Below are 23,517 nucleotides of genomic sequence, written 5' to 3' on the forward strand. Positions count from 1 at the left end.
AATCAGATTATATCAAAATATTGAGCTCAGCGTGCAGACTTCATCATTCTGGTGCATGCGTATAACATAAGAGTGTGATATTGCAAAAAAGAGCAGGAGCTTATGAATAGAGGAGATTATTGTTGTTTACAATTATTGTGCAGATATATAATGATTTTTGGTGGGAGTGTAGATGAATGTCTCACTTTCTCTGAACAGAGGACGAATAAACTGCAACACAGTGATGATATTTCATATGGAAGATGCTGGACGCGTCAATGAATGAGAAGTTACTGCCATCTAGTGGAAATATGGAGGTCCTTCCAAGGATAACAACTGGTTTGAAAGATTCAACTATTTACTCACCCTCATTATGATTGTCAAATCGAGTGCTGCAGCCTGCAGGGATGGTGTGGTTTTCGAAAAAACTAATTAGCATTCAACACTTCCGGTTCCATCAGCTTGAACTCAGTGGATGGGGTTTTGGTTAAATGCCTGAAATAAGAGTTTAAGGATAGTTACATTGTGTTATATAACATAATAAAACAAAATGTACAAACTCTTTTACTTTATAAAGCCTTTTCTTGTCTTGAAAAAGATGGTTACAATGCTGACTACTGGCTTTGGGACAAAAGAGGTCACACCGGAAACTCATGCCCACACTGCTGGTAGCGACCTGAGCAATTCCAGCATTGTGGATGTGACATTTGCAGGAAAACTCAAAACATAAATTCACAGGGAAAGTATATGTTAACAACAACTCACCACAGAAGTGTGGGATCAGAAAAATATCAATCTGTAAACATTTTTTATATTTTAATTGAGGAAAAGAAACATGCGTTATGAATGTGACCAAAAAAGTTTGCCAGTTTACAGTATACAACATACTTTGAAGAAATTCTGTGAATTAAACTGCACAACCCAAAAGAAACAATGCTAATCAAATAGATAAGAGTTGGCTCACTATAGAACAAAAATCGTTGATTTTATTTGACATTTTTGCATTTATGAGGGAAAAGCTCTGTTATGGATGTGACACTTTTCCGTTATGGATGTGACAGATGTGAAATTGCCACTTCTGTGACTTTGGTAAATCAAATAGAATAGTTTGAAAACACTGACAGACATATTTGAGTAGTTTTAAAGTGCTGCAAAATACTTGCTTACACAAAATATTTAGGAATGGTTTCTCTATTTTGGTGAAAACTGAATTTTTTTCATGGCAAGGTAGACATTTGAACGGAATTGCTCAACTACACTCTTGAATTTTCTCCAGGTTAACTCTGGGCTTACTTCTGTAAACAAAAATGTTCATATTTATAACCAATAATAAAAAATGTTGTCATTAAGAGCTTTTATTTATCGCATAAATGGTGCTACCATGGATTTACAAACATTTGCTTCTCTGACCAGTAGTCATTTTAATTATTACTTCAAAATAATAATAATAATAATAATAATAATAATAATAATAATAATAATAATAATTTGAATAAAACAAATTTTACTCAAACTCCTACTACAGTCTAAATCTAGTAAATCATGTTAATTTTTGGGGTCACTGTCCAGTAGGGTTCCATTAGTTATACAACCTGCATGAACTAATAAACATGTCCCGCATTTATTAATCATAGTTTAGCTTTTACTAGTGCATATTAAAATTCAAAGTTGTATTTAAATTAGTAAATAAATTGACTGTGAGCTGCAAAGAATAAACGACTGCATTTTTATTAAGTAACGTAAACAAAATTAATCAAATGGTTGACCATCTTTTGACTGTTTTAAATAATGACTGTTAAAGTCATTTAAAGATAGGCTGTTTTTAATAATGGTTTACACATAGCATTGTTGGTTTACCTAAAAATAAAAAAAATCAAACAAACATAATCCTGTTGCACTACTACCCTTGATCTTGGTTTTATTGTAAAAAATAAAAGTGATTTAATATGCAAAAAAGTTTAGTTTTTGTAATATTTATTTAAATAAATTGGTCTTACATTTCATATTTGGAGATTTTTCATACTATATGTATTAATTCTGGTACTTTTAACAAAAACTGATATATCAACAATTTGGTAGAGATTGATATTTTAGAAATTATGGGATGTGTTAAAAATGCTTTGAGTGTGTGAACTAGCGACATTAGGAGTTAAGAAATACAATCAAATAATAAAAAAATGCAATCAAACATTTTTTTTTTGCTGGTGGGGTAGTTAAAGAGTTAATACTATGTATTGTCTATTATTTATGTTAGTAAATAAGTGAACTATTAACTATTACCTTTGTAACATTTGTGTATGGTTGTTTCCCAGTGATGGGATGCTGCTGGAAGGGCATCCGCTGCATAAAACATATGCTGGATAAATTGGCGGTTCATTCTGCTGTGGCGACCCCAGATTAATAAAGGGACTAAGCCAAAAAGAAAATGAATGAATGTAAAACATGTTAAATTTGATGTTTTAATGTTTCACCGCTGTTAAAAGTATTATTAGATCAAATACGTTCGACATGTACGCCACTACTGAACAACAGTTTGCTTTAGAACACAGCTGGGTATAATTACTGAATCAAAAATGTATTTGTATCATACATGTCCCAATATTATCTAATAAAAACATGCTAGACTTACCGAGACTTTGTCTGGATAAGTTGGTGTTCTACGACACTATACTTAATGTAATTACGTTGTTTGTGGTCTTAATTTAATTAATGCAGCTAATGCCTATTAAATGTGACTGAGTTGGTTTAATCCGCAATTTGGCGGGCGCGTCAGCCAATTAGAGACCAGCGGGAGTGCCCACTGTTCGTGACATCATCAACTATATAAAAACCCCAACCACGCATGGTCAAGAACAGAGTACTTCCTCTAACCCTAACGCTCATTGTCTTTCTGTACGGTGTGTATGCTGTTTTGTCTTAAGCTTTCAGCATATTACAGGAAGCTTTCCGCGGTTTCGATACTTTTAAAAAAGCTATAGAGTACTCTGGCGCTCGGTCTCTAAGGTTTGGCTGTTTGTGCGCGGACAGTTTTGACTGCCGCTAAGAGTTCGGCTCTGCTGCACATTCGTCAGGTCTTTGAGCTACGCAATGCTGAGCAGATTAACTTGAGCATGGCGAAAATTTGCGGACCTCCAACACTGATCCTGCAAATACGCCCGCGCTCATACACACCCTTCAGGGTAAGATTACTCCGTGACAGGCGCTTAATCGAGTGCTGTTGGATTATGCTTTGCATTTTGGGGTCTTTATTACTATCTGACCGCAGTGATTTTGTCGAACACGTGTTTTTTTCGATTAGAAGCCAAGTTTTATTTCTGTAGGTTGTTTAAGCAGGTTCGTTTGATGGCGCCCCCATCTGATCATCAAGTTAGCCGGTAACGTTAGAGACAGTTACTGAAACCCTTAAGTGAAAATGTAGGGGGAATTCAGGTAATCTGGGACACTTTTTCCAATTTTGACTTCAGCTCTCTATCACATTGTCTAACTAATGAGAACAACATATAAGACTTTTCTAAAATCCCTAAGATGTTTTCTAATCAATTAAGGAAACAAAGCTATTATGCGGAGAAGAGCCATGTCACACCTATTAGTACTTTGGTCTAAAATTCTGCCTGAATTTGATAATCTGGGACTGGTCACTTCGTAATCTGGAACATGTGTATTTTGGTTGGGGAAAAGTGTATATTTGCCGTTTTTATGCATGCCAAACTCAATTTTTAAAATGTCTAAGTATGTTTGTGTGTGAAGTATGAAAGCGACTTGAGTGTGTGGGTGTGAGAGACTTTAAGTGTGTTTGTGTACATAACATTGTACATTCCATTTCTTTAGTTATTAAACTTCTAAAGTCTCTAAATGCATATTTCTCACATTTGAAGACTGTCCCAGATTGCCCAGACCATGCTGTCCCACATTATCAATCATATTTTGGCCTGTTTTCACTGAGTGGTATGGTTTCATTACACTTATGGCTGTTTCCTTTGTCAAAAGGTACCAAAAAGTGAACCGTACCACTTTTTGATAATGTGGGACAACAAATTTTCAAATAGGGAAAAAAAAAAAGTTTTCAGCACAAAGTTTTGGGCCTTTTAGATGGTCTTTAAATTCACTGAAATATTGTGTTGTAGGTCTTAAATCCACATAAACCGATCTTAATTTCCCTCTGTCCAAATAAAACTACTCAATTGGGCCAACATCCATCCAATCACCAACTATAAAGTAAACAAACAATTACACAGTTCCTCATGATAATAACAGAGGAACATATGCCATATCTTCTATTCATACATTATTTACAAAAGGGAGAGTACACATAATATTTATAAATGGGCACTAAACCTAAGAAACACATTAGGTTGAATAGAAGTTATACTCCATTTCGACCAAAAGCCGATAGATAGATAGATAGATATAGATATAGATTTAAGTAATTGTCTTCACAATAAAATTGTCTTAATTATTAGGATGAAAAAGTGTATATACAAGTAGAGTTTTCTTGTTTTTACACATTAAAGTATGTCCCTAAAAAATTATTCCAAATTGGTGTTTAGCCTTGGACAAATCTAAAATGTCATTTATAATGGTCTTTTAAAAAGCCTTAAATTTGACTTGGTGAAACCTGCAGAATCCCTGTAGTATGGATAAGACACTCAAATTACTTAGTCATGTTGTCTATACAACCGTGTACTCTGGAGGGATGTTCTGAGGTAAGCCTAAATTTTAGGCCTTAAAAAAACAAAAAAAAACTTTTTAATATTTTTATTTTACTGGTTCCTTTATTTCAAAACTATTAACTTTTTACTTAAAAATAGATGAGGATACTGACCTATATTTTTATTATTGTAGACTAAGGTGATTGACCGCTATGTTTTGTTCTATTTTTGGTAACGGTTATAGGGTTTGTGAATGGATATATTTGAAAATTTAATTAAAAAATATAATCATTCAAACAAAATGATTATTGTATTATTAAATGTATGCATTTTCATAATCAATAATTTTTTTGATAGGGCAAGTGGAAGTCTTTTCTAACTGGGGTATTTGAAAAACAAATCCTTTACATTTAGCCTTGTAAAAGTTAAATTTAATTAAATGTCCCAGATTACCCAAATCCAAGTCTTCTTTACAAACTGAACCCGCAACCATGACTTGCATAGCAGGAAATACAAATACAATGGAAGTCAACTGGTTGCAGCTCTCCAGCTTCCTTCAAAGTAAAACCTGTTTTAATAGATTAAGCTCAAGGGTTTGAAACCAGAAAAGGGTGAGTCCATTTTCTGTTTTGGGTGAACTATGCTAAGATTAAGAAAAAGATTAGTTTTTAATGTGATTAATGATGGGGTTTAATCTCGTCAGAAGAAACTGCATTGTTACTCTGAATAAAACTGATTTAAGACCTTGTGGAGTTAATTGTTTTCTGCACCTAAATTTAAGTGTTTGGAAGTGTGTGTTCAAAGTAAGTTCTTGCTTTCATTTTATTTCAAATTGATATTTCTGCTGAACAGTAAAGATATGTTAGGATTTCTGCAAATCTTCGAAAAGGCATTGGAAAGTTATGTACAGGCATTCATAACACTCCGACATTAAACTTTCCCTGCACTGCCAAGAGGCTTCCTCAGTATTTTTCACTTTTACTTTAGAAATACTTAAGTGTCTTTTAAATGTCTTCAGTTAATGTTTCAAACAATTGCTTAGTCTTTTGTTCTTGGAGTTTTCAAATAAGGAATTTGTTGCACAAAGGGACATGTTTTGTCCTATCATTGACAAATTTGTTTTAATTAAAGTACAGCTTCATAAAACCAAACCTATTGTTTTCATATAACACAGGGCTGTCAGTTCTTGGAGGGCCACAACCCTACAGAGTTTAGTTCGAATCCTGCTTCAACACTTATCTGTAGGTATTAAATAAACCTTAAGGAATCAATTAGTTTGATCAGGTGTGTTTAATTGGGGTTAAAGGCTAAACTGTCCAGACTTGAGGCCCTCCAGGAGTCAGACCTGTGATGTAATATTTCAAAACTTGCACTGAAAAGGACAATACTGAGGGAATATAAGGTTTATTCTGTATTTTTAAATAGTTTAAAATAAAATCATGCACTAGTTAAAATTTGATGTATATAGTTTTTTTAACTAAATAAAATTTTAAGATAATTTTAAGGAAATTGCAAATATGCATTTTGATTTTTTATTTTTTTTTAACAGGCTAGTTGGTTTGATTTATCTGAATTTGATTATGTACAGTACATTTGAATTGTATGTAACGGTCACAATTTAATAGGAAATGATTTCTGCTTAATTATTGGGTGAAGGTTTTAAAGTCTTGTATAAGGTACATATTAAACTTTTTTTTTTACTTATTTTTTTCATTTATTCAATTAATTATCCAGCTAGTTAGTCACAAATTATTTGCATTTTGGCAAAAATAGTGAGGGATAGTGAAGCGCACAAGTCTACTTGAGCTCTGAGCATTTTACATGCACAAATGGGCCACTGATTGTCAATGTAAACACTTTTTCTGCAAACAGTGGATGTGTCAAAAGTTATGTATACCAAATAAAACATCCTAATAGTTGTATGTGATGCCTATAACTAGTCTTACGTCAAATGACTTTTAAAAACTTATTTTGCTATATATATGTATGTATGTATATGTGTGTATGCATGTATGTATATTTTGGTTTTGTTTGGTTAAGCAAAAGTCTTCAGAAAATTAATTGTTGGATGCTGTATAGATGAATAACCATAAACAGGCTTAGTTTCAGGCTTATTTCTTTTATTTTGGTATTAAATAGACACAGGAATGGTATGAAACTCAGTAAAGGTTGGTACTTGCTTCATGAACACAAAATCCAGAAGAAAGTCATGCTAATGTCTTCCTATTTATAAATACTTATAATTCTGAATATTCTTTCCCCATGGAAAGAATGTGCTCTAGATCACTTTTTGTAAGCCAAATTCAACGTCTATAGTTTGCCTTTTTGTATTTTTTTTAGATTACATTTTTTTTTTTTTAATAAACTAAAGAAAAAAACTCCTGTAAAAAGAAACCAAACAGATGTCTGCTACAAAGCATTATATTATTCTATATTGAAAATTAGTAACAAGGCAGAAAATACATTATACTGCATAAATGTACGAAGATCACACACACACACACAAAACACACACACAACACATTAACTTAACTGTGGTAAATGAATCTGACCATATAATTGTGTTATTTTTGTTTTTGCATTTATATTTGCAGGGATTTATTTAAATCAATGAAATCGGTTTCAAATAATCTCATAAATATAATTTTTCTACAATAAAATAAAAATACTGAACTAAACTAGTAAAAAACTGACCATTTAATTGTAAGTTATTCTTCTTGCATTCACATTTGCAGTGTTTTATTTAAATAAATGCAATCAGTTTCAAATAATCCCATAAATTTAATTTAACATCATAAAATCAGATTAAACATACAAAACTAATCTGTGATAAATGAAACTGTTTAATTGCAAGTTATTATTATTTTTGCATGTGTATTCACAGTGATTTATTTAGACCAATGCAATAGCTTTCAAATAATCCTCCCTCCTCCATTTTTAAATGATTTTCAGTTCCTGTGTGATTGTCATGTGTCTCTGCCTGCAGCAGCTCGAGCGGAACCCGCTCCTCATCACAGTCTACGTGTAGACCCGAGGAAATATCACACACAGGACGGGCATTTTTAAAAACATCGCTTTCGTATAAAAGGGCATGTTTACCCAGTTTGGCGTTTGTAACACGACGAGAGATGCTGAAGCGGGATTGATTGTTAGTCTCGCTCAAGGGAGCTGTCCAGCATGAGGTGCTGATCGGCGGCCTGGCAGAACGATGGCGACGGGGAAGTGGCTTCTTTACACGGGGCTCTGTCTGTCTCTCGTCGCCTTGTGTTTCCTGACAGTCGCAATCTCATCCGATCACTGGTACGAAACGGACGCGAGGATTTACAAGGAGCGCTGCCGAACTTTCTCGAACCGCAGGAACGACCCGGGCTTCATTTACATCCCCAACCACAGCCTTCCTCTGCGAGCCAGCCGAGCGAGTCTGGACCGATGGGAAGACCGACTGCTACTCACTAGAAACCGGCGGCAGCTGTTCGCCATGAGCGCGGCGGATGAGTGCAGCAGACGCTACAATTCAACCAACATGGGGCTCTGGAGCAAATGCTACAGGGTGGGATTTGACCCAGACGTCGAAGACCTCATCAAGAACGGTAAAAAAAAAAAAACATCCTCTTGAGGCTTATTGATGCAAGGCAAATGCTGAAATAACGAAAACCCACGAATGCTATTTCATAAGCTTGACTGCTTGTATATCAAGGCCTATAGAGATGCATCGGAGCAAAATACATTTTCATTCGTACTCATTTGCATATCCGAATAAACAGGCATGTTTATTTTCTAAATATTGGATTTTAGGAGCAAGTGACTTCCAAATATATTAGTTGTACATAAGAATTCAGTTCCTGTTCATTGTTTTTTAGTAAGACCAATGGTCCTCATACTTGGTCTACAGTAGCCCACCTGAGCATAGCATATAGGATGTTTACCTCTATTACAAACGCTTAATATACTTCATCAGCTTTGCAGAAGCTCTGAGACTTGAACATGGTGTGCTAGGGTACTTCAGCACTTGGATTGAGACACACTAATTTAGATTATGAGCAATACTCATTCCACCATCTGTGTAGTTTGCTCATCTAAATGTGATACTCATCCATATGCACAAGCCTTGACTATCAGGGCCCACCTTACATCATGTTGATAAATTTTTGATATTCATATTGAGACTTGGATGTAAATGCAAATTATGTTCTTGTTTTTACAGGAACTATTGAGCGATGCTCTTTTATAAAGTACTATTACTCCTCCTCTGCAGTGGCGCGAAAGGATCTCTCCTACAACATCACTAAGGCCATCCAGCAAGATGATTGGCATGCTCTGCGTAAGTGGGAGATGCTCCTTCCAGTCTTCATGAGTGCTGTCATGGGCCCACTTGAAAATGGCTCCTCACTAAGGTCCTCTAAAATGTAGTGCAGTGTTGCTGGGGGCACTCGAACAGTACATATTTTTTAAACACACATGAATAAACTCTTGAGAATATTAGAAGAGACTCTAAAACCTGAAATGAATGGGTCAGATAAGGGAGACATCCAAAATATGTACTGTTGGTGTCCTTTCAGGTATAGGGTTGAGAAATACTGATGTAGAGTATTAGGCCACGAGATGCAGTCACGTTCAAGTACTTTCAGCGGTAATCCAACACTCTCATCACCAATTCATAACTTTTTGATTTAGTGGCTAATTTGTATGATCTCATTCGTACATTTTATTTTTAATTTTGCTCATCCTCCAATGATGGTTAGGTTTAGGGGTGATCTTTATGGCACGCCTCCATATGAATTATACAAATTAGCCAGTAAACTCAACCTAAAATAGCTATGTTTCCTTGTGAGATTGGGCTGGGAAATCCCATTTTCAAAAAAGCAGAAAGTCCTCACAACATTTTGCATCATCAAACTTAAATGTGTAATAAGCTAATAAATGGATTTGCTAAATTTCACTATGGTAGGGTAATTGTGACACACCTGGTGTCCATATGTTTTCCTCGAGTGTCACTGTCCTGCATATATTGCCTGTCAAACGTGCTTTTGACCAGCGCCAGACTGATAGCCAAAACATACTTGCAACCAATCAACAGTAAGGGGTGTATCTAGTTACAATCGCAGAGATATCAAAAAGGGGTAAGGTCCTGTTGGGTAATGGGTGTGTTTGCTTTAGTGTTTTAAAATATCAACATTGTTTCGCAAAAAGTGCTTAGTGCACCTTTAAACAGCTAAACCAGGTAATCAGGGCCCTCAGACTTATTATAAACTTTGATGTTAAGTTGTTATACACTACCTGACAAAAGTCTTTTTGCCTATCCAAGTTTTAGGAACAGCAAACAATAACTTGACTTAGTTGATCATTTAGTATCAGAAGTGGCTTATATGAAAGACAAAGACCTCTAGATTACGCTTATTTTACCTAAATAAAACAAGATCATGCCTTGATTTTTAATTATTTAATTAGGACTATAAGGTCTGACTTTGCTTAGACAAAAGTCCTGTCACTTAACAAAAATAATGTACAGTATAGAATATAAAGTCATGGTGAAGTGGAGAAAGAATAAATATTGTGTATGACTCCCATGAGCTCAGACGACTGCACCCATACGTCTCTACAATGACTCAAAGAACTTATTAATAGTCATCTGGAATGGCAATAAAAAGTTCATCAAGATTCTTTGAATTAATCTTCAATGCCTCCTCCATCTTACCCCAAACACGCTCAATAATGTTTATATCTGGTGACTGGTTTGGCCAATCCTGGAGCACCTTGAGCTTCTTTGCTTTCAGGAACTTTGATGTGGAGGCTGAAGTATGAGGAGCGTTATCCTGCTGAAGAATTTGCCCTCTCCTGTGGTTTGTAATGTAATGGGCAGCACTAATGTCTTGATACCTCAGGCTGTTGATGTTGCCATCCACTCTGCAAATCTCTCGCACGCCCCCATATTGAATGTAACCCCAAATCATGATTTTTTCTTCTTCACCAAACTTGACTGATTTCTGTGAGAATCTTGGGTCTATGCAGGTTCCAACAGGTCTTCTGCAGTATTTGTGATGATTGTGATGCAGTTTAACAGATGATTCATAAGAACAATCTACCTTCAGCCACTTTTCCAAATGATCAAGTAGAAGTCAAGTTATTTTTTGCTGCTCTTACAACTGGGATCGACGACAAGACTTCTGTCATGTAGTGTAGCTGGTTGGATATAAATGTTGGCAAATAATATCCCTCCAGGTACAGGGATGAACAACTCTCCCTTAAGACTTACTTACACATAAGGAATTTTGTCCCAAGCACATAGAGGCCTTGCAGAGTTTAAAGCAACATTCCTTCAGAGTTGAGTTGGTAAAAACTAATCAAGTCCTTCAGGATGTCAAGAAACTTTTGGGCAGGTGTGTTTGAGCATTTAGAAAAGGGGTCACCAATCTCGGTCCAGGAGGGCCAGTGTCCCTGCAGGGTTTAGCTCCAACTTGCCTCAACACACCTGCCTGGGTGTTTCAAGTATACCTAGTAAGACCTTGATTAGATTGTTCAGGTGTGTTTGATTAGGGTTGAACTAAAATCTGCAGGACACCAGCCCTCCAGGAACAAGTTTGGTGACCCCTGATTTAGAAGCTCATCATGGCAATAAGGTACTGCTTCAGAACCCTTACTAATTTGATGTTCCCTTCCCCAGATTTACGTCGGATGACAGCTGGCTTCATGGGCATGGCTCTATCAATCATTCTCTTTGGCTGGACTATTGGCCTTTTGGGATGTTGTTGGGAGCAAGGCCTCATGCATTACGTTGCCGGTCTACTCTTCCTAATGGGAGGTATGTACATTTTCCTAAATGGCTGCTTAATAGTTTCCCATATTTTAGTTCTCTTAAAAAGTTGAGAGCCTTTGAACATCTACTAACTAGTATTATGTCCCACCACAGGTACCTTCTGCATCATCTCTCTTTGCACCTGTGTGGCCGGAATCAACTTCGAATTGTCTCGCTACCCACGTTATCTCTTCAGCCTCCCTGATGATATAAGCCATGGTTACGGCTGGTCCATGTTCAGTGCCTGGGGAGGGCTGGGACTGACCCTCATTGCTGGGTTCTTCTGTACTCTGGCACCTTCGATTCAGCCTCCACCACCAACCCGTACCTCATGTCCCAAGTCTCGTATGGAGAACGGAACAGTGTGTTAAAGATTCCCGTTAGGAGACTGACATGAACTTGTGTATAGACTTTGTCATGGGTTTTAAAAGCATGGAGGCTGTTGAAAGACTCAAAGGTCACAATCCATGGCGGTTGGGACTCTCATTTGATGTGCCGAATGATGGATCTCTGTTATAAAAGCACATTTGTACAGTTGTATAAAAGCTTTCATCCTGACATGAGTACGGCATGTCCTTGGTGAAGCAGTTGTTGGTGTTCGTCTTTGTGTTCAGTAGACTGTGTTTGAAATTCAAGGCAAATTCCCAGTTTCCTAGACCTTTTCACTGTACAAGTACCATGAATTTCATTAAGTGCTGTAGTTGTTTTTAATGTCAATAAGTTCATCATTGGACAATAAAAAGCCTCATGTAAGAAAACGATCCCTGTGTCCTACACATGATAAGAAAAACGAGAATCAAACAGAGGCACTGAATACTTATTTTTATTTAAGATTTCATTGTTCCAGACCAGCAGAAAAGGGGTCAATTTTTCTCTTTTAGCGCTTTTATTTTGTATGATCTCAGCAGCATGTTAAACCCAAATGTTGGTCTACATTGATTTTTTTTCCTTCCTGAAAGAATGAGTGATTGCGCTTGATAAATACTGTTTAGTATGGCCACACAGATGAGAAAGAAAAGAGTAGAAATTATTTGAAGGCCTTGGAATGGCCGCATGTTAGTGTGTGTGTGTTTGTAGTCATGTTCTCGACACTCGTTATCTGCGATCATGCCTTGACAAGTCTTCTTATTACCATCACCATCCTTCCCAAGGTTCCAGACCCAATTCCTGATTCATACCTTGTATGAATGGCTTATTTTATCGGCAAGCCAATAAACACTTCCACAGTGGTCTTGCTGGCCTCTCTTCAAGGTAATGAGATTAGCGTAGCCATCCCAGAGCGGCTTGTCAAGCCTCACATCACCATACTACCCCAAAGATGCTTTAGACAAAACCCTGAATCCAAAAAGAGCTCCTTTTTAAGATTAAGAAGGAACTCTGATTAATGGAGTCCTTTCCAAGGAGGATTGACCTCTCAAACATCTTACCTTTGCCTGATGGTGAGACCTAACATTCAGGAAGTGTAAAGATTCACAGTATTAAATTACAGTCTGTACCTTGGATGAAGAAGTGATGCCAATCAGACGCATTATTTGTTTAGGCACATTCCGTTTAGCCATTATTAGTCACGTGTCACATCAGTGCTCATGGTTTTCTCTGCACATTTCAGTGTCAGACACTTTATTCCGCCTCAGAATCATATGTGAAGGTGCATGTATGTGTATAAGGACCCTCAGTGTCTGTCCGAATCTCCCAGGTATCTTCATTGTAATCATTACCCTGCACTGATGGTGCTCGCCATACAGAAACGTATGTGTGCCTTCAAAACAACTGACAGACAAACTAATCCTGATGGGGAAAGGGATGGAGAGGGAAAGGGTAGAAAGAGAAGAGCTTATGTTACGTTATTAATGGAAGGGGGGGGTATATTTGCAGTTTCATGTTTGTGATGCAGTTAAATCAAGGGTTGTCTTTAGTGACGGTCAATACCGGCACTCTGTAGGATGTCTGTGGCCGTCTGCGCTGGGGGTCTGAAGGCTGTCTGAAAACCTGGAGGTGGAGAGTGGAACTGATTTGGGGTGAGTGTGGGAGGAGGGAGATAAGGAGCCCAGGCTGCTCTGTGTAAGGAGAGGTGGGCCGCCGCGTCTAGGAGGCCAGTGTGTGGGGGCTGTGGGAGTGCACTGGAACTGGGTGGGCCGTCCATCTCTGTGAGTGCCTGCAGAGACTTGAGCCAGTGTGGGGGATTGTCATCCTGGAGACAGTCCAAACTGTTCCCTGTGGATGCTGGGATACCTAGAGATTGAAAACGGACACGAATGAGTACTTGAGTACAACCGGTCTCTGATCTCTGAGGTTTTATAAAACAAAACCGCACCTGTGATGATGGCGGGGTCCATCCAACTGGCCGTACTGTCCCAACTGAGGCTGTGCGAGATTCCAGCTGAGCCTATTGGCACCCCGATGTGATTCACACTAGAAGTGGAGGAAGAGGACGAGGAAGAGGTAGAGTTCGGGAGGCCTCCGAAGTTGATGTTGATATTTGGTAGGAGTGCACGTAGTCCGTCCTGCCACTCTTTCACATTAATGCTTTCCACAGAGCCGTTGTTTTCTAGAAGAGCACATTTGAATTTAGTATCTTGTATCTTTACACCATGCTAAAAGAAACGGCCATTTGAAAATTATTTGCTTTTCTATAGGGCTAATATGGGGCTGCATGATAAATCGAAGAAAGATTGCAATCTCGATTCGACCCTACACGTGATCTTAATTCAACTTTTCTACATTCAGCCAATTATATATTCAAGGTCAGGAGAGAAGCGTATGGGTAGACGCACAAGTCTTCACATTGTTTTATATACATTACTCAGCAATATGGACACCTCCAAATGGCGTTAAAAGTGTCACATACTGTATTTATAAGGTATAATTTACCCAAAAATGTCATTTCTGTCTTAATTTAATGATGTATTCAGGCTACGAAATCTGACACACTGTTAGTTTACAAGCGAGAGGACGTGCGCACAGTCGCGAATGTCTAGTTTAATGAACAGAACCTACATAGGCTGTGAATAACTGAGTTTGTTGCACAGATCGATCATTTGGGAGCCGTGGGGAAGTATGATTTGCATGTTTGTTTTTTCCATGACGGCGGCCACGCTCAGCGCTCTCTACAGTGAAAGTGAAACCGGCACGCACATCATTTAAATGATCATATCGCATTTTAGAGTTATGACCACGACAAGCATTGACATGGTTTTCTTTGATAGCGAACACAAAGTGTTGTGCATGAAAATAAATGTTTAACAGTGCTAGTATGACTACTCTAGCCTATATAATGTTGAATATAATGCAAGAGGGAATCTGATTATGACTAATGTCTCATTTTACCAGCGAAAAAAAAATCTAATAATGTCGTCAATGACAAATGACAAGCATATGTCTCAAACATGATAATTCAACTTCAGAATTATGAATAGCTGTATTCTGATGCCATCACTTTACTGTGCATTAACGATCAGGACATATTTAAAGTCTGTTCAAGTCCACCATTCAAAGTCTTTACAAAATTTAGAATTTTAGCTAACAGTAGACCTACACACAGGCCTAATATTATTGCTGTTTTACCATATGTTTGACAATTAACAATAGCCTACTCATATTAACCTTTATTTTACATCTACAGAATTGTAAGAAAATCGTGATCTTGATTCTAAAAAAAATAGTGATTCTCAATTTAGCCAGAATCGTGCAGCCCTAATCTAATATTTATTAAAGTGCAAATAATGATGAAAATGAAAAAAACAACAAATAAAAGTTTTTTTTTTTTTAATTATTCTGAAGGATAAGTTCAGACAGGCTGATTATAATTGCAGATTTAGGCCTCAATCACACTGAACACATTTTTTAGATGTTAGAGGCACTTTATAAATGGTTTTCTATTGATAGCAAATGTTTTGTACACTGTAGGGCTGTGTGATTTGGGGAAATATCTAATTGCAATTTTTCTGACAGACATTTATTTGTATCCTATATATATATATATATATATATATCTCCTATATATATATATATATCCTATATATATATATATATATATATATATATATATATATATATATATATATATATATATATATATATATATATCCTATATATATATCCTATATATATATATATATATATATATATATATATATATATATATATATATATATATATATATATATATATATATATATATATCGATTTGATTTGTGATTTAATTTTGTAGTCAAGCTTCAGCTCAATAATCTGCATCGTAGCTTCTTACTGCTAAAATGCAGTAAGTGGAACTGTAAAGATATTAACTTAAACATTTATTCAAATTTGTTTTTAAATATTCAGAAATGAAACACAAATTTTTCTCCAGAGCAAACAGTAAACAAATAAAATTTTCTGTAAACAAGTTGAACTGAAATTAGGAAGATAGTGTAGTTTATTATAAAAAAATAATAATAATAATTATAAAAATAAAGAACACTCCGCAAACTAACATGGCTGAAACAACTCTGAAATTGTACTTTGCTGTTGCTTGCTACTAGATTAACTGTCATTGGCAATACTTTTATTTGACTTTTTCCCAAGACACTCCTCATATAGCCGCCTGTGGTGCTTTTTTAGGTGCTGGTTGTTTTATTTCCTCATGCTGTGGCAACAATTATACGACAGCTCTTACAAATGGCCTGTGTTTGTTCAGTGTCTGTGACTTTGAAACTAAAATATTCCAATATTCCCGATGTTCTGTTTTTCTCTGATATTAATTTGTCTGTTAATGCTTCTGAAGCAGCAAACGCTATCATTTCACTCGTCCGCGTTTTCCTGTTTGTTTGTTTTTTGTTGTTTTTTTTTTTATTGTGGGCATCCCACATAGTTTGGTTGCGCAATTCTGATTGGGCAGAACGAAAGTGTGCTCATTCAATTGGCTAGTAAGCCTATTACACACAGTATGCATTTACTCTTTGCAGGGGAAATGAAATAATACATATTAGGGGTGTCAAAATTATTGGTTTCTTCGGTGCACCGCGATGCAGATGGGGACAATTTGATATCGGTTCAGTAATAGATCATAACCGGTTATTATGTACTGATGTCATTTATCTCCTATGCGCGATGTCGTAGTAGAACACTAAGGAAGATGATTATGCACTGTTCAACTGCCTGTGAGTTTGCTGGAAAGTCTTTCATTGACATTGAAGGCGGCACAGCACACGAGCCGCTATTTCACTACTAGCGAGAAATGCTGTAAAACTCCATCTCTGCCTCTCTCTCTCTCTCACTTTGGAAATTTGACCCACTGTGGTGTTTTTGAGGTAACTTTTCCTCTCCTCTCGGCCGTTAAAGCGATACTTGTGGATCCAGACACGAGCGTGCCTGAGGTGCAAGTTTTCTCCACTGTGTCTATTATGGATAACCTGTGATAACCGCATATTATGCGTATATAGACTCTATAGGCTGTAACCGCGGCTGTTCTTCCCGCGTCACTCAACGGTGAACAGCGCCTTAATTTCTAAAGCCAATCGCAGCCCTTTCTGTTGAGCGGGTGAAGATAATGACTAATTATAGGGGAGTAAGACCTCACTTGAAAGCACTCAAACAGCAAACGGGATCATATTTACTTTAGTTTATTGCTATAAATCCGCATGTTGTCTTCTGTGCATGTATTTGAGTTTTGTTTTACACATTCACAAAGAGTGTTTTCCTGGGGCAGGTCAAATTAAAGGTACAGTTCATATATCTTACTGTATTAAAGGAGATTTTATCACAAATAATTTAGAAATATTAATATAGAGATTTTAATTTAAAAAACTTGTGTTGTGAAGAAAAAAAATCTAATTATGTATGGAAAGCATCGTCAATGCACTGTGATATCGAATTGAATCGAATTGATGGCATGATAATCGTAAACGAACCAAACTGTAAGACCAGTGTGGGTTCACCCCCCTAATACATATATATATTTCATAATCGCAGCCTCTTGGGATTAGCTAATCGTGATTCGCGATTGCGATTTGTTTTCGATTAATCACACAGTCCTAGTACACTGTATATGTGCTCTGGGTACTTCGTGTTCTAACCACCTGCTGTACCCCACATTTCTGACAGAGTGCTCTGTGTGCCTGCAAAGTCAACTCTGGCTAGAAAAAACACCCGATGTCCACCACCAAGATCACTGATATAGTGGTTGCCTAGCAACATAAAATGCACAGCACACTGCTCTTTTAAAGTCAACAAAAAGGCAACGTGGTGTGCTTTACGTATTCATAACTGAATAGTGAGTCCGGTGTGCTCGGCCTACAGGAGCCACTTAAGAAGCAAAATATCGCTTTCTCCAGTAACAACTGTAATCAAAGTAGCAATCAAAGAGATCTCAAATGTTATTTTTTCATAAATAGAAAAGACTAAATGAAAATGATATTGACAATTTTCTGAAGACAATCAGTCATTTTTAAAGAGACATTCGTATTTGGAAGATTTATGAGAGGTGGTTTGTTTTGATTTTATGACAGCTTCAATGTATTTTAAGTAATTCAATGTACGAGAAGCACAGTTACTACTTTTATCACTGGACTACAACAGAGCAGGTGTTTTAGGATCCTCACAGGTGTTTCACAAAAAACTGTGCATCTCCTAACCTGATATAGGAATCCCCCCAAGGCCGGTGCTGTGGTGCTGGGCTGGCATGCTCAGGTCTAAGAAATGGCTGTGCGCAGCTGCGGTGGCTGTGTGGTTCAAGTGTGTGAGGTTATTGCGGGTAGGAATGCCCATCCAGGGGTGACGCGCGGCCATGTGTTGGGGTAGACTGAAGGAGTTATAGAGGCCTCTGTGCTGGAGATGAGGAAAGCGCTGTTGGCCATTGGGAAGGCCGGTCTGATGAGAGGAGAGGTTGGGGGAGAGGGGGGAATGCTCCTGGACTGACAGCTCTTTCTCTATGAGGTCGGCCAGAGCCTTCCGTGTGACGTCAAATGGGTCGAAGCCAAGATCATCGTCCTGCTGCTGCTGCTTGGCTGAGGAGCCAAAACCAAAGGCTGCCTGCCAATCAGTTGAGGACGACACAGGGATAGTTTCTGCAACAAAGAAGAAAGGTCAGTGGGTTTTGCCACAAACTGAAGTAGTATTGGTCCAAAATTCAATTCCAAATGTGCCTACCTGAGGTGAAAAGGCTCTGTGGTTCTGGAGTCATGGGCCAATCGGAGGCTCCCTGTGGTGAATTGGAAAAGGGGGGCAGGCCACTGGGGATGGGGTTGGGATGTCTGAAATTGCTGTTGTCTGAGAAAAGAGACTGAGACTCTGCTGCAGCCCCCTCGAAGGGTGACCGTGCCGTGAGTTCAGCCACGCTGATGGGCACGACGAGGCTGGGTTTGGTAAGGCCAGGTGGAGGAGAAGGGGAATCGCTACTGGATGTCTATCAAATCAAATACAGACAGACGGATCAATTAAAAAAGAAAGAAACATGAGAACTAATTCAAGGTGTGTTCACACTTAGCAGGTGTGGTTCGATTGGTGGAATTTTTATAAGTGTAAAAATTCATCCAAACAAACTTTGTGTGCACCAAGCAAGTGGATTGAGACCACTGAAAAGATAAAGCTCAATTTGTATTTACACAAACAAGTGTGCGGTTTATCTAAATAAAACAATTCAGTTTTTTCCTGTTATAATCACAAGTAACGGATGACAAATCTCATGGATCGAATCACATTACTGTTTTTGAATCACAGAAAAAGGGGTCTAGACGAATGGAATTTGCTTTTCATTTATTACAAAAACAGTACTGCACGAAACTTTTGTTTTTAACAAACAAAACGTAAAACCTGCAATTTTTGTACAAATGAAATCAAGAAATAACCTGCTGAATAAAAAAATGTAAAGTAAAATATTGTGATATTGTAAAACATGAAACATTTGTGAAATACTGTGAAAAATGATTTTCGCCTTTGTTACTATGCTAAATGTATAAATCTAACATTATAATCTTGTACAACAACACTTAATTTTTTGTCTAATCACTCATAAAAACTTTTAGATGTATAATTTAGATGTAAACATATTTTTGATGACTGCTACAACTTACTTTTTTTGAGTTTCAACTGTGATTTTAATCTTTACCATAAACGTCAGTGCTTATTTGTGAACTATAAACTTATTTATCCTGGTACGTCTGTGCTATTTGATTTTTTTCTAACTTCTTAACTAACTGAAGCTATCTCTCTCTCTCTCTCTCTTTACAAATTTAGGATTAATCTACAAAAAAAGGCATTATTAATCTGCAAGTCACATATGTGCCGAACCATGATCCGAATCAATCACTGTGCATTGATGGATTTGCTCTTCAGTGTTTGGACTCTCAGTAGTGATTATTAAACCACACTGAACTGAGCTAAACTGAACTGAACTTAAACACTGAGAACTGGACTGACACTGTTTCAATTTACTATGATCTTCTATGTGAAGCTGCTTTGACACAATCTACATTGTAAAAGAGCTATAAAAATAAAGGTGTATTGAACTGAATTTTGCAGCATATATCTTTACCATTCTTCAAAAATGACCTCTCTTTTAGAGTTGCTCAAAGAGATGCTATAATGTTTCTTCTGAATTCCCCATACGCGTTTAATTGGATTCAGATCAGGAGACATATAATATATTAGCATAAATGTGTATGTGTGTCTATATATATATGAGTCTTTCTTTAACAGGCAACAATGGAAAAAAATGCTATATACTATTATAAGATACAATACTGCAACGAAAGTGTACGGTCACTCTGTCATCAACATCCCATTTTGAAAGTCATGTTAATTTAATTTAACATGTCAATATTCATTTATATTATGCCAGTGTGTAAACCATTAAATTAAAGTATTTAAAGTAATTTCACCTAAAAGTGACAGTTCCAAGAAAATAAGTATAAAATATAAACATTAAGTCTGTAAAATAAACTATTAAAAGCGCCGATAATTGTGATGGTAAGTGTTGTATTGTCGTCTTTCAGGTTGTATTTCAGCTTTAATGCGATTTTTAAATAAATAAAAAAACAAAGCAGCTGCTTGTCATTGAGACAACAATATGAGCCAATGAAGGCCGATCGCTTTCACTCCAAAATGGCGGAATCGCAGGGCTGTTGCTGGGCGCTGCTGTTGCAATGGAACGTTCTATTGAGTGTCGCCTCTTGGTGATTCTAAGCCCTTTGTCTGCTCACAGAGCACCACACCCATTTCGGAGCATTTTTTGAAAAAATTCTGAGGTAGACTTGAACCCAAAGAGGGGGGTTTCATGGCCTTTTAAAAATAATCATGTAAACAATTTTTTCTGGTCTGAAAACCAAACTACAACTGTGAACACACCATTAAAGACTAAATTTTTTAGCACTTACCTGTGATATATTTTCCCCGTTTCCTATACTTATGGGTTCTGATGGTTTGTCAATTGGACTGAAATGAGACAGAGTGATAAGCATGCACCAATGTACTCATACATCCAACAAAGAAAAATAATAATTAGGAGAATAATTAGGTTGTCGTACCTGGTAGGCTCTAAGGCTGATGGGAAGGGTGGGAGGCCTGTGTTTTGCTCTGTTCCCTGTTCAAGGTCTGGTTCGTCTGGGGTCATGTGATCTGAGTCTGTTAGGCAGTCTAATAGAGGAGGAGACTTACGATGCTCTGTGGATAAACCGTTCACCATTTTCCCATAATTCTGTAATGAGGGCCACCCTTCTTTATTGGTGCTATTGGGCCTGGAAATAAAATCATTTGAACATTATTACAATACAATAACTAAAAAATAAGATTGTCTAATTGAGCATGTGAGGTTATAAAAAAAACATCAACACACCGCTGAGTGGAATTGGGTTTGCTCTTTGACTTTTCCCCACATGTTGAGGTTTGTAAAAAGGTGGGGTTTGCTTTGTAAAGGTCTTGGAGTAACTTTTGTTCATATTCTTGATGTTTCCCAGCCTGACAAAAATTATACATAGTAGTTGAACAACAGATGAACAAGACAATTCAATTTCTGCATTGAAGTTATCAGGTGTAAAGACGTGCGCTCACCTGCATTTCTTCTTTTGTAAAACTAGCCGCTTCATCCCCCAGTTCATGTAAATACATGCAGTCTGGTTTAGGACACTGCATGCTTTTGAGAAAGTAGCTGCAGTACTTTGTTGTACCTAATGAAGCCTTCAAACAAAGCAGCAAGAGACGCAATGAAAATCAACATCAAAAGGTGACAGAATGAACAAATAAATATTGATCACTAACATAATATACAGAGCTTCAGACCGTCAATTAAGAGCAAGAACATCATCTACAGATGTATCATGTAATATTAATAATTTGACAGTAGCGAGAGCTTGAGATGTGGGATGCAGATGTAAATTCCTTCAGATTGGCCAGATTTTAACAATCTCATTTTTCATACATTTGTGGATCATGAGAACTACACAACCATGATCAAAGTAGCATTTCTATGTGGTTTTTAAATGTATGTGTTATAAAAATAGTAGCTTAAAACATAAATCCGGTCATTATAGTTGACTAAAACCATTTAAAACACACACACACACACACACACACACACACACACACACACACACACACACACACACACACACACACACACACACACACACACACACACACACACACACACACACACACACACACACACACACACACACACACACACACACACACACACACACACACACACACACACACTCGATTAAACCACACTGAAAAGAACTAAACTGAACCTTAACTCTGAAAACTGGACTGACAGTTTCAATTTACTAGAACTTCTATGTTAAGCTGCTTTGACACAATCTACATTGTAAAAGCGCTTTAGAAATAAAGATGAACTGAATTTCATTTATTTATTTATTGTTTTTAATCATTTTTAACTCAAAATGAATAATGTATTTAGCAATGTACATTTTAAATTTAACTTAAAACTAATATAACTACATTGAAAATAATAACCAAAAATGCATTAAAACAAATATACTGCAGTTGTATTTTGTTACACATTTAAAACGTCTAAAAAAAATAATAACAAAAGAGAATATCCTGCATTTCTACCATATTATCATGTTTACAGTTAGCTACTAGTTGTGGTCTGAAACACAATGCTTTTTCCGCATCAGTGCTGTGGAGAATGTCAGTGACATTAATATCGCTTTAAACTATTTTTTTAATCTAATCTAATCTAATATTTTCTAATTTTAAGAATATCTTAATCTGACATTAGTGGTTTGTGACTGGAACTATGTAGCAAACTCAAGATTAGTCAGCAATTAAAAGTTGGTTAAAACAATGAGTACTGCTGCTTTGTTCTCCTTCAGGTGTTTAATGTTTTTCAGATGCAACAAACTAGGTAAAATGCTAGTAGCACCATTAAAAACCGAAAACAAAATGAAAAAACAAAATAAATTAATTAATTAATTAATTAATAAATAAATAAATCTCATAATACATCAATTTACTTGCTGTCTGGAGTCCTGACATAAAAATGTTGTGTAAACAGATTAAGTTCTGATGGCTTGGCACTTACCTTGAGCGTTCTACCGTCCACTATGACATTGTTTACACATTGTATTGCTCTAAGGGCATCCTCTGAACGAATGTAAGTTACATAGGCACTAGCACTAGGACCCTGTGGAGCCAAAAGAACAAAACACAAACGTTTTCTTAATTCTACTGTTTTGCTGTAGCCTTAAGACGATAGTTTACTCCCCAAAAATGTATTCTGTCATCATTTACTCATCCTCTTGTTTTTTCGACTCATTTACTTGTTCCGAACCCTGTTTGAATTTGTTTCTTCTGTTGAACACAAAGGAACATATACTGAATGTTGGGGAAAAAAAAACAGTCATTGATACTTCCATATGCTATGCAAGTCAATGGCTGTTTTTTCCCCAACATTCTTCAGTATATATGGTTAGTGTTCAAAAGAAAAAATAAATTCATGAAAGTTTAGAACCACTTTAGGGTGAGGAAATGATGAGGAAATTTACAGTTTGGGATCTCTTTAAGTCTTAAAGGAACATTTCTTTTTTTTACCCAGCTGAATTTCACTATTTTTTCATCTATTTAGCCAATCTCAGAATCTGGTAGGAGAATTTTTAG

At 36.7% G+C, this 23,517-nt stretch overlaps 2 protein-coding genes across 3 annotated transcripts in view; one reads left to right on the forward strand and one right to left on the reverse strand.

Moving 5' to 3' along the window:
* The first annotated feature begins 7,548 nt into the window (after positions 1-7,548).
* On the forward strand, positions 7,549-12,162 carry tmem178ba (transmembrane protein 178Ba). 2 transcript variants are annotated; one of them, XM_056451592.1, is made up of 4 exons: positions 7,549-8,218; positions 8,833-8,949; positions 11,290-11,427; positions 11,536-12,162. In XM_056451592.1, exons 1-4 carry the CDS (start codon positions 7,837-7,839, stop codon positions 11,790-11,792), a joined length of 894 nt encoding a protein of 297 aa, XP_056307567.1. In that variant the 5' UTR covers positions 7,549-7,836; the 3' UTR covers positions 11,793-12,162. The 2 variants fall into 2 exon arrangements, with proteins under 2 accessions (XP_056307567.1, XP_056307568.1); XM_056451593.1 differs by having other exon boundaries at positions 8,884-8,949.
* A 66-nt stretch (positions 12,163-12,228) lies between these two features.
* The window catches only part of cnot4a (CCR4-NOT transcription complex, subunit 4a), a 23,640-nt gene continuing 12,351 nt past the window's right edge, over positions 12,229-23,517 (reverse strand). Inside the window, exons 5-13 of the mRNA XM_056451591.1 lie at positions 22,943-23,044; positions 21,445-21,570; positions 21,230-21,351; positions 20,922-21,131; positions 20,772-20,829; positions 18,547-18,802; positions 18,033-18,464; positions 13,736-13,969; positions 12,229-13,653 (exon numbers count right to left, since the gene is read on the reverse strand). Of these exons, the coding sequence (XP_056307566.1) occupies positions 13,334-13,653; positions 13,736-13,969; positions 18,033-18,464; positions 18,547-18,802; positions 20,772-20,829; positions 20,922-21,131; positions 21,230-21,351; positions 21,445-21,570; positions 22,943-23,044 (1,860 nt within the window). The 3' untranslated portion in view covers positions 12,229-13,333. The remainder of the gene's footprint in view (positions 13,654-13,735; positions 13,970-18,032; positions 18,465-18,546; positions 18,803-20,771; positions 20,830-20,921; positions 21,132-21,229; positions 21,352-21,444; positions 21,571-22,942; positions 23,045-23,517) is intronic.

Source organism: Danio aesculapii, chromosome 25 (genome assembly GCF_903798145.1).
Source record: "Danio aesculapii chromosome 25, fDanAes4.1, whole genome shotgun sequence".
In the NCBI taxonomy this organism is placed as follows: domain Eukaryota; kingdom Metazoa; phylum Chordata; class Actinopteri; order Cypriniformes; family Danionidae; genus Danio; species Danio aesculapii.